A 12,520-nucleotide genomic window follows, 5' to 3' on the forward strand; every position below is an offset into this window, starting at 1 on the left:
TTCTCTTAACCATTCTGTTTTATTCCTTCTATATTTCCCATGTGATCCCTGAATAGTCTGTGTAGTCCTTTTCCATATCTTTTTGTTTCTCTCTCATTTCCAGTCACCTTGTATTCTGACAGTCTTTTACTGGTCAGTGACTTCATATTCTCTTCAGTTATGTGTAGTTATTATTTAACTCTATGTTTTGAAATGCTTTTAGTGCTGGGAATCCAGCCTAGGGTGTTGTATAATGCTACGCTAGATCTCTTGAGCAAACATTTTTTCCTTTAGTGCTAACATCCATTTTTTGAATGCCTTCCATGCTTTTTCATATTCATTCGTTCTGTGGATGCTCTCCTTGGGCTCTTTGGACGTAATCAACACATTTTCATGCTTTCTTCTGATTCCTGTGTTGTCTCTATTTCATTGGAAGAAAATTCTCTCATTTTATGTCCTAAAGATCATTGACTTGCATGATCTGTGATTTTACTTTATATCAATCATTCTTTGGGGCCTTTAAATATATGTAATTTAGGAAGTGAAAACCTCGCTGTTCAGTGATAGCGTGGGCAAATTGCCTGGACCCTGAATGTTTGTTTCTTTCTGTGTCTCTGTCTCTGTGTCTGTCTGTCTCTCTCTGTCTCTTTCTGAGTATCTCAATCAAGAGGAAGTGATTCCATTTTGGTTTCCATCCAGAATATTCACTCTGCAGTGTCATCCAGGCCTACAGTTTTTTCCCAGTCACTCTTACTCCTTTTAGGGTCTGGAGTCACAAGCAGCTTTAGTTAAGGAGGAGCTGCTATGCCCTCCAGGTAGGTTCCCTTTCAGCTCTGCAGTGACGACATTCCTCACTTCACCTACAGGGTGACTTTCCTTTCACTCCAGCTGGTTCCCATTTTGAGATCCTGTCCCAGCCATTTTGTACCATCCTGTACTCAGCTGTGTAGACAGCAGGATTGGGCCATGAGCAGTATCACGTCCTACCTAGGTAGAAACTGCATTTTCTTCGGGTGAGAGCAAAACAGCTTGTGGTTCTTTTCATGGCGATGGCCAGTTCGTCTTTAGAAAGCAGATGTAAGGTTAGAGTGTGAACAGAGGGACATTTGGGATTATGCCTCTCACTCTCAAGATAGTGTTAGAAACTGACATTCTCTCACATAGAAGACACGGGGCACTTTGAATTCTGTGCTGTGCACCCTATGGATTTATTGTGAGCTGAAGAAGTTTTCTGACTTTTAGGCATAGATCATGCTGAAGTGAAGCTGCCTACTCCAGCTTCTCTCTAAAGAGAAAGCTTAGCATCTTTATAATGACCTTGTTTGTACACATCTTCCCTCTTGAATTTCAGAATTAATGACAATTTTTTTTTTTGAGGCAGCATCTCATGTTGTGTCTCTAGATGGCCTGGGACTCATGCTAATTCTTCTGCCTCAGCCTTTTTGAAGGCATGAGCCTCTCTGCCTGAATACATTTTGGGGAGAGCCTCATTTAGAGTCTTCTAGGCAATTGTGGTTGGATTTAGATTGCTCAGTAGTTACCTGATGCTGGATGGAAGCTGGGGTGTGCTCCCTGCAGTTCTCCTTGACCCTACTATAGTAAAGTCACCTTTTTAAGGGATACTGTAAATGCAGAAGCACTTTGTCATAGGTCATGAAATATTAGACACAAGAAATTCTATTAAAGGGATGCTTCTTGTGATCTGAGATTTTCTTTCTAAAACTAAAACTTGCCTTTTAAGAATAAACTTCATGTAAGACCTATTATCTGCCAAAATTAACATTTTATAAGCTAGGTTGCCTCCTGAATGCTGGGATTACAGGTTTATGTCAACATACCCTGCTTCTACTCATAAAACACTGTAGTATATTCTTGCCAGAATACTATGTTTAATACTGACATCTTATATACATGTATGAGATACCATTTTGTAACCATCTACCTCTTTTACTACAAGGATATCCTCAGTTTGCCTTTATATAGAGGCGTTCACTTTTTTTTTTCCTACCCCAACTCACTAAGCCTAATAATTACCAACCTGTTCTAGGTTAATGGTTGTTATTTTAAAATGGTTATGGTTTTTAATCTTTGGCAGTATACAAAATTAATATGCATTAAACTACATAGTATAGGATTCTTAGGGAGTGACTTTTTTTAAACTTACTACAATTCCCTGATTGTTGTGTACATCAAGTCTTTGTTTTTTTGTTTATTTGATTGTTTGTTTTTTGCTGCTATGATTGCAGTTTAACTATTTGCTCATTGTTAAACAGTATTTGAGACTGGGTAGTTTATAATGGATAAATTTCCTTCAATTATGAAAATGGAGAAATCTGGGGCCCTGTATCTGACAAAGACTTTCATGCTGTGATGTCACAATACTAGATATGAGACAGGCATAAGAGTGTCAAGCTCATCTTGTCTTAATGGACCCTTAGGAAAAAAATAGCATTAAACCACTCATAAGGACAGATCTAATGGCATATTGAAGGGGCCACCACTGGTTTATATCAGGTACTAATATTCTACTACGTAAATTTGGGGGACATTCAAATGATAAAATCACCCCTTTACTATTCCAAATAAAGCCTCTATAAATACTTTCATACATTTTTCAAACATAACTCTTCCTTTCTGTGGGACAAATGCCCAGCAATGTAATTGTTGGCTCACATGGTAGTTGCATATTCAGTTTTAAAAGAAACTGCCAAACTTCTTCCAGGTGGACCGTGCCATTTTGCATACTCACCAACAATATGTGTATGATCCAGTCTCTGCATTGTCACCATAATTTGGTGTTATCTTTCTTTTTCAGTTTTATTCCCTTGCAGATAATGATACCAGATTGTGGCTTTAATTTGCAATTTCCCTGTTGGCTAATGATGTTGAATATCTTTTCCAATGCTAATGTCTCATCTATATATCTTGTCTGTGGATGTCTTTCTTCAGCCAGAAAAAAAAAAGCAATGTATTGTTACATGAATACTTTTGTATAGGAGTTTGAATGTTAGTGCATAATGTGATTTTACAAAAGACAGAAGTGCTGTTCAGTGGGATTTTTAATTTTTTATTGCTTGTTTGTTCGTTTGTTTACTTCTGTGTGCACACTCACATGGGCCACGTGCATCAGTGTGTGAGTGTGTGGGTGTATGATGTCTGCGTGTGCACATGGTGGTGTGTGACAGTCCATGTGTGCTACAGTGTGTCTGTGTGTGTAGAAGTCATGGTACAGCTTCAAATGCCCTTACTTCCACCCTGTTTTGACGCAATGCTGCATATGCTGTTGTAGCCTGCAAGCTTCTGCTCAATTCTCCCTGTGCCACCTCACTTAGGAGTACTAGAATTACAGAGACACGCCACGCAACTGTCTTTTTCTCGGTGTCTGGGGATGTACACTCAGGTCATTAGGCCTGTGTAACATAAGGAGCACTTGTACCCACCGAGGTGATCTCATCCCTTTCCCTTTAAATTTTATTGATATATTTTAACAATCAGAAGTTTATGGCACTGATTTTTCCCCCCTGTGGCTTTTGTGTTTAACGTCATTGATTTCTGCCCTGTGTTTTCTTCTGCTTGCCTTGGGTTTGTTTTGACATTTCTTGAGTTGGAACCTTATATTGTTGATTATGCCTTTCTTGTCTTTTAATGTCCACATTTTGCACTGCAAATTTGTCTGCCAGGTGCTTTGTTTCCCCTGGATTTTCATAGGGTATATTTTAATTTTCATTCAATTCAGCACATTTTTAATTTCTTCCTATTGGAACCACCAATTATTTAAAGTGTGCTTGCTCTCCAAATGTTTGGGAGATTTTGTTATCTTTTTGTTATTGATTTCTTTTAGTTTTAAGTTTTATTGGTTTTTTTTTAAATTAGCATGCAAAGCACTGAGTTTCATTATAGCATTTTCCAAACATACTTTGCTCTTGTTAATCCTCCTCTTCCCCTGTCCTTCCCTGCCCTCCTGCCCCCTCCTGATGGTCCACTCCCTCCTCCCAAAGGCCCCCTTTCTACTTTCCTGTTAGATCTATTCCCCTAACCTCTTCCTCCCCAATAAAATCTCTTTTCTCCTTTTATGGTTTCCTTTCTAGTTTCCTGGCCTATATGCCTAGTTTGACTGGATTGCTGTTGGAAAACACTGTGTGTGGGGGGTGAGTGGGTGTGGGTGTGGGCGTATTGTTTTTACCTTGACAATTGAAAAGAATGTGTATCATTCTGGGGCAAAGGTTTTTTTTTTGCTTTGTTTTGTTTTGTTTTGTTTTATAAACATCAGTTGCACATTGGTGGTTAATGTTGTTTTTTTGAGTTCTTTTGTATCTTTGCTAATATTCTGACCAGTTCTATGAGCTAGTAAGAGAGAGGCGCTGAATTCTGCATGTAGGACATTTTCTCCTGCTGTATTTTTTTCAGTTTCTACCTTTTGTGTTTTGAAGCGCCATTATTTAGTGCATTGACAGAACTGCTAGATGCCTTACAGGATTGACCCTTAATTATTATGTAACCTTCCATTTTTCTATGGTAATTTCATTTAATCTGAAGTCTACTTATCTAATAATAATACACTGAATCTTTCCGTCTGTTGATTAATGTAGCATGGGACACATCTTTTCATCTCTTTATTCTTAGCCTGCCGATGTAATTGTTTTCGAAATGAATTTCTTATACACTACAGACATGGTCATTCATGGCTTTTAAATCCCACTGTCAGGCTCTCTTCTGATTGGTATACACAGATCACTTAACATGGTCCGTAATTATTGTTATATTAGGGCTGAAATCTGACATTTCCATTTTTTATTATTTGCTTTTGAAGTAGGGGCTTGGTTTGTCGGCCAGGCTGAAGTGGAATTCATGATTCTGCTTCAGTGCTCTGATGAAAGCTGTGTGCTACCGTGCCTGGCTTGTAGTTACTCTTTTTATTCTGTTCTCAGTGGTTTTGTTTTGGAATCGTTTTCTTTTCTTTCTTTTTTAAAAGGTGGTCTCATGTATCCAAGGCTGGCCTTGAATTCACTATATAGCTGAGCCTGGCCTTGAACTTTTCACCCTCCTGCCTCCGTCTCCCAAGTGCTGGGATCACAGATGTGTGCCACCACACTTTCTTTTTCATTTGTTCTGCTTTCCATTTCTGTTTTTCCCCATCCACTCTCTCTTTCTTATTTGCTATTTGGGTGTTTTAAAAATTGATTTTGGCTTTCCTATATTACTTTTGTTAAACACGAAACAATTTATTAACAGCTTGTGTGAAAATAGCAGCACCTTTTCCCCCTTAATTTACTTATTCATCCCAATCGCAGCCCTTGCCTCAGTCATCTCCTCCAAGACACCCCCCCACACACCCTTCCCCCATTGCCTCTTCCCCTCCTCCTGTGAGAAGGAAAGTCCCACAAGTACTTTGACAATTTCATACATGTATAGAATGCCTTCTGAATACTTTCTCCCCAGCCTTTCTTATCTCCTTCCTGTTATAACCAGCCCTTCCGCCCAGCTGCCAGTCCCCTTTTCAGACTCATGACTTTTGCTTTGCTTTTGTGATCCATTTGCTTTAGTGGGGATTATCTGTGTGGGATTAGAACTGTTAACTGGAACCTGCTGAGGTTAGCAATGGGCACACAACTGTGGACAGTGACTTCCTCCCCTCCCTGGACCTACCAGGGACGAATAACTGTGCAATAAGGGTTAAGGTCTCTGGAGTGCCTCCTCCACCCATTCCTGACACTTCATGGGTCCATTCCTCTGTAGATCCAGTGCACGAATCCCCAGCTGCTAGGGAGCTCAGGGTTGCAATGGCCGTGTCTTGCATAGAAGATATCATTTAGCAATGTTTTCTCAGATTTCTGGCTCTTGGGTTTTTTTTTTTTTTCTGTCTCTACTTCTAAAGTGTTCTCCGATGAGCTTTACTGTCTGTCTGGTTTGGGGCTGAGCATTCCTCTGTCACTTAGTCTAAGTACCTTGTGTAGCCATCAGGCTATGTGTGTGCTGAATAACATTTGTCTATGGGTATAAACAAATATTCAGAAGGCAGTGTGATGCTATGGCAATTTGGCTAAACAACAGTATCCCCTCCCCTAAGGACCATTTCCTGGACTGTGAGGGTTGACCATGTTTTCATTTTATGCAGAGGCTTTTAAAAATAATATATATTTATATATTATATTTAAAAGAATTTTGTAGACATATACAATATATTTCGAGCATAGCCACTCACCATTTCTTCCCTCCACATCTCCCTGGACCCTTCCAACAGGCCCCCTTCCCAACTTCACACCTCTGGTTTTTGGTCTGGATGACCTCACTCAGTCTAATTTTTTCAGCACTATCCATTTCTCTGTAAGTATCTAACTCATATGCCATTATGTATACTGCATTCTCCTTACCCATGTGTCAGTTGGCGGATGTGGGTTTAAATGAAAATGGCCCCCATAAGCTCACAGGGAGCAGCACTATTAGGAAGTATGACCTTGTTGGAGGTAGTGTGTCACCGGGGGCCAGCTTTGAGGCTTCAGATGCTCAAGCCATGCCCAGTATAATTCTCTCTTTTTGCTGCCTGGTGATCCAGATGTAGAACTCTTGGCTTCTTCTGCAGCACCATATCTGCCTGCATGCCGCCACAATTCCCACTGCGACAATAGGCTAAACCTCAGAATTGAAATCCAGCCCCAATTAAATGTCATTTATAAGAGTTGCCATGGTCATGGTGTGTCTTCACAGCAGTAGAAACCTTAACCGAGACAATGGATATCTATATTAATTCAATTTCCTAACTTGTGACTAGAGCAGCAGTAAACATGGATGTGTAAGTAACTCTGTAGTAAGGCAGAAAGCCCTTTGAGTATAGACCCAGGAGTGGCATGTGTCAGTAGAGCTTGTTAAATGTCCTATGTTGTACAGGTCATTCTTCCTTAACAAAATACAGACGCAAAATATCAATAGTGCCAGGTTAAGAAATCCTATTTATAATTAAGGAAAAGAAGGTTTTGTGTCCTAAGTCCTTTTCTATTTTAGAGTAAGAGCATTTAACTTAAAACTAAGTCATATTAAATAGTTTTTGCTTCCTTAGCTGTCTTTGGTTATGTGATTTAAGGACAGGCACTGAAATTGTGCCAGGATCGGAGATAAATGATCAGGATTTTAAAAATATGGGCATAAATCAAGTAGAAATTTAATTAGAGCTAGTGAAGAGGTTTCAGTAATACAGCCATTTACAAAATAAATAATACAAAAAAATCAATAGTTGCCCTATGTTTAGGTAATAGTTGTTGGGAAATACAGCTGAGGAAAGGCCCATTAACAATTTCAACCAAAATTATAAATACCTAGGAATAAACTTTTGAAAATATGCATGCGCTAGATGGAAAAACCCACAATTTTATTGAAACATATAAAAGATGCACTGAATAATGAACAGGATCAATGTATGCACAGACTCAGTAATATCAAAACAAAATTTACCTCCAAATTAATCTACAAATCTAATGCAATTCTGGCGGAGCCATGATTGTTCTTTGGGGAGAAGGAAAGGAATGAAGAACTTGAAAAGATTCTAGAATTCAAACGGAGGAATAAATGCACGAGACTGGCCATCCCTGATGTTTTGTAACGATGGGATGCTTTTAGGAAAATACATCAAAATGTGTAAGTCAGTGTTCTTCCTATAGGTTTAAAATGTTATATAATGTGAAAATAAATAATTCGAGGGCTATAATAACTGAGTTTCTACCATATAACAGGCATAGGAAGAAAAACTAATAATCAGTGAAATATTTTAAGACACAGAAACATACCCGTGTGTATGAAGCTGGCATTTCAAATCCGTAAGGGGAGAGGCTAAACTAATGAATAAATGAATTGTAATAGCTGGATAACTGTTGTTTGCCTAAAATATTAATCATAAGAAATATTGCATGAATTAAAGGTGGAAAAGAGAGTGTATAAATATTTTAAAGGCGTAGGTGAATATGAAACTGTGTAAGTAATGTTTCCCACACTGGCTACAAGAACATGTACTTCCTTCTAATTCGTAAATAATATAGGCTAATGGTCTCAAAATAAAACTATAAATTCTATAAATAGATGTACTATGCCCCTGTGCACTGCACCCCTCTCTGTTTTCCATACCCAGCTGCTAACCACCGTCACGGTGTTCCTCCTCCCAGAACCTTTTTCAGTGACAAAATCTTTGTTCTTAGCCTTCCACCTTTAGAAATTATGATTACTGTAGTTATTATTCATATGTGTATGCATGTGAGATATATATATATATATGTGTGTGTGTGTGTGTGTGTGTGTGTGGAGAGAGAGAGAGAGAGAGAGAGAGAGAGAGAGAGAGAGAGAGAGAGATAGGTAAATAGAAAGAGAGAGATGGGCTTGGTACACAAGTCATGGCTTACATATAAAGTTCAGAGGGTAACTTTTCTTGAGTCAGTTATCTCTTTTGGCCTTTAAGTGGTTTCCGGGAACAGAGCTCAGGTTGTTAGGCTTGCATAGTCTTGTGACACTGAACCATCCCAGGGCTTCCAAACTTCCATCTGTTTTAGACCTAGATAATATCGTCTATATTACCATTGTGTATCTTGCTTTTTCAACTTGTAATTTTAGTACTCTACTTGTTTAAAAGCTTTTGCGTCATGGAAAGATTCTTTAATATCTTTAGATCTTTAGTATCATAGTATTCCATGATCTGGAGGTACTATAATTTGTATATCCACTCCCTTGGCATTTGACATATTAGCTTCTTCTTTTTGCTGATACAAATAGTAATGTAGAGGATATCATTTTATTACATTTACTTATTTGTATGTATATGTGTGCACCATAGCACCTGTGTGGAGATAAGTGGACATTCTGTCCTCCTATCAAATGCCTCACCCTACTATGTGGATCCTCGATATAGAACACAGGTCTTTAGGGTTGGTGGTAACATCTTCACAAGCTTAACCTCTCTAGCTTAGATATCATTTTATATGGCATTTTGCAAGTGTACAAGAACATGTTACAAATTTACTGTCATAAACTATATACATTAAAAAATTAGTATGGGCAGTGGTAGTACACACCTTTATTCTCAGGAGACAGAGACAGTTGGATCTCTTGAGTTCAAGGCCAGCCTGGTCTACAGAGTGAGCTCCAGGACAGCCAAGAGTATACAGACAAACTCTGTCTCTGAAAGAACAAAAGAAAAAAATAACCAAAATAACAACAAACCCAAACACACAAACGCTTCATCACTAAGTCTACAGTTGTCTACTTCTGGGTATATAGTTCTGTGACATAAAGAGCATTCTTTGTGGATACATTTCCAGAAGTATTTCTATCTCAAATGGCAGATACCTTTGTCATATTTAAAACGTTGACCACCTATCTTCCACAGACGCCATGCCACTTCGCACGCTTATTAGCAGTCCATTTTCTGTTTTTCTTTCTTGATGTCCTTAATAGAGTGTTAGTAGTTTTTGAGTTCTTGTCATCTGCTATATGAAATTTCTCTCAATGTAGGCACAATTTGTAGTTTTCTCGTAAAAGATTAGATTGAACACTTTGATGTTAAAGGAAGGCCTTTTAAAACATGATATTGAGACCTAGATTAGACCATACAGGGAAAAATGACACAAAGATTTGTCCACTTATTAGTGTAGTAAGAAAATTAAAAGTCATTGACCAACTGGGGTAGGAGAGTATTTACATCATATGGCAGAATAAATAGCCTTGCTATTTCATGTTATTAAAAATCATTAGTAAGAGTTGAGGATGCTCTCTTCTCATTCTGGTTCATTGAGTGTTTTTATCATGAAAGGGCATTGCATTTTTGTCAAATGCTGTTTTTTTCCTTCTCCTGAGATGATAATGTGTTTTCTTAATAACAGTATAATTGACATATAATTCACATCTTGCAATTCACTCTTTGAAATTGTACAATTCAGTGGTTTTTAATATAGCCACAGAACATACAACCATCACCAGCACGTAACTTGAGAACATTTTCATTACCCCTAAAAGAAACCCTGGTCCCAGTTAGTGGTCACCCTCCATTAACCGCAACCCTTCCATCCTGCAGCTCCTGCCAACCACTAACAAACACACTTTCTGTCAATGGCTTTGCCTATTCTGGAGATTTCATATGATTGAAATTGTAGAACACGTTGCCTTCTGTGTCTTTTTTTTTCTTTATTTAGCTTACTAGTCCCAAGATTTGTTCATGCTATAGCTAGATCAGTGCTTAATTCTTCCTTATTATCTCTGGTAGACTAGGGGAGTGGCACAGCTTCTTACTACCATAAAGCTACCTGTCACCTTTTACTTGCTCACCACCAAATCTTCATCTTATAAAAGGGAATCCTACAAGTGGAACTACTTTACGTTCTGTTTTACATAAAGGCATTTCTTTGTGGGACAGTTTGGGAGCTCTCTGTTCTCAGGAGCAGCTGTTAGCTCTGGTGCAAAGTAGGGGACTTTGGGTGTTGGGCAGTGGTAACAGCCATTGATCTTCACTTGGGGGAACTTAGAACTGCAAAGATGTTTAGGCAAGGGAATCGGAGTGGGGTGACTGCATCCCTACCATTCTCAACCCTTTGTAGCATGGAGTTTCTATCCTAAAAGAAACAAGCTCCAGAAGCTTTGGCTGTCCTTGCCAGGAATTTGCCCTTCCCATCCGTGCGGAGGTGATGAGAATGCTGGCTGCTGGCTTTCTCATGGAAAGCCTGTCTCCCTTGACTGAGAGTCAGAGCCAGAGGGCATCCAGTCTTCTAAGCCACTCTTATCTGGGGTGTTACTTGTACAAAGTCAAGCAAGGGCCTGGGAGGAAGGGCAGTGAGTTATGTATGGCTTGTGTGCCATATGTAGACCCTCACTATTAGATCACTGACTTAGCAGATGTTCTTGAAGAAATGTTTCTTCGCTCACTGTGTAGTCTTAGGACAATTTCCAGCAGTTTACAATTTTTAAAAACCACTTTCACCAGCTTCAAACAGTTTCACAGGAGTTCTTATACTGAACTTTCAGAGAGGGGCTGCTTCTCATCTCTTTACTTTCTCAACCCATGTCACTAGAAGGCTCATAGCAGGCGGTACCGAGGAGCATTTTAAAGGCTTTTACTAATTTTTTTTCTTCAAGATGCTTCATTTGTAGCTCTTGCTTTTTCATTCTTTTTTTTTTTATTCCAGATTTTATTCTCCTCCTGGTCCATACCTCCCTTCCCCCGAGTTCCACATCCCATATCTCCTCCTGATTCCCCCACAACCCCTGCCCTGTCTTCACAAGGATGTCCACCCCACCCACGCTACTAGACCTCCCCACTCCCTGGGGCTCCAGTCTCTTGAGGGTTAGGTGCATCATCTCTCACTGAGGCCATACCAGGCAGTCCTCTGCTGTATATGTGTTGGGGCCCCATATCAGCTTGTGTATGCCGCCTCGTTGATGATCCAGTGTCTCTGTTTTTATTACCCCACATCAATGAATCTTGTCCTGGTGTTTTACTTTTGGAGCATTATATTTTACTTCTGCTCTGATTTTTAGGTGTACTCCAAGATCTACTCTGTGGACACCGCTGAGACTTTGAGCACTGAGATGTTCCCTTCAACACCATATGTTCCTGCCTGCATGGCTTCTCAGGAACTCTCATGTAAGTTGTACTCATTTTAGAGAAATGACTGTTATTTCAAATAAGTCCACTTGACTCAGTTGACCAATAAAAGCTATAGATTTCTGTGCCTTATAAATAAACACTATGTTTGAATTCATCTACCACTGTTGAAATCAGAAGAAATTTTTTTCTAGTTATTCATGTTTTGTCAAATGCTGAAGATGGTTGCTTTTTATCATAAAAATCATGCATGCATATATGTACGTACATATGTATGCATGTACATACATAGCATTAGCTTAGGAAGACAATTTTGGCTTTTTTCTTCCAAACTTAATCCCATACATATAAAACATATATTAAATTATCTGCTTTCTGTAAGAAGGAGGCCATTTTATCTGTTCTAGTTTGCTTTCGGTATCATTGTGGCAAAACACAGAGGACTAGCAACTTGGGGAAGGAAAAGACTTGCTTGCAGGAGCTCAAGGCAGGAACCTGGAAGCAGGAACTGAAGCAGAACCCCAGAGGAACTCTGCTTACTCACTGGCTCTCAGGCTCCTGTTCAGCTGCTTTTTTATACAACGCAGACCCACCTGACAGACAGCACATCCCACACTGGACTAGGCCCTCCTCCATCAATTACCAATGATGAAGGTGCCGAAGCCGACATACTTGCAGGCCACCCTGATGGAGGCAGGTCTTCAGTTGTGCTTTTCTCTCCCCAGATAGCTCTGCTTTGTTTTAAGTCACCTGAAATCTGACAAGCATAGTGCTTCATTTCCTGTCCTGAAATGTATCATCCCTCTTAGGTCAGTGCCTGTGTATCTGTGCAGGTCAGAAATTCAAGTTACTTTATCGGAAGATCTCCTCTGGACAAGATAGACTCTTTCCAAAGGAATCATTTTACTTTTTTCTTGAGTATATAATGACTAGTGTTCTCAAGAAGAAAATAATGCTATCTGGCTATAC

General features: G+C 39.2%; 2 protein-coding genes across 2 annotated transcripts in view; one reads left to right on the plus strand and one right to left on the minus strand.

Annotated features, from left to right (window-relative positions):
• Positions 1-12,520, minus strand: part of LOC116888646 (collagen alpha-5(IV) chain-like) — a 760,537-nt gene that overhangs the window by 328,247 nt on the left and 419,770 nt on the right. The window lies entirely within an intron of this gene.
• Nup62cl (nucleoporin 62 C-terminal like) overlaps positions 1-12,520 on the plus strand; it is an 82,486-nt gene that overhangs the window by 39,750 nt on the left and 30,216 nt on the right. Inside the window, exon 3 of the mRNA XM_032890170.1 lies at positions 11,485-11,590. Coding sequence (XP_032746061.1) covers positions 11,485-11,590 — 106 coding nt within the window. The remainder of the gene's footprint in view (positions 1-11,484; positions 11,591-12,520) is intronic.

This window comes from Rattus rattus, chromosome X (assembly GCF_011064425.1).
Source record: "Rattus rattus isolate New Zealand chromosome X, Rrattus_CSIRO_v1, whole genome shotgun sequence".
Classification (NCBI taxonomy): Eukaryota; Metazoa; Chordata; class Mammalia; order Rodentia; family Muridae; genus Rattus; species Rattus rattus.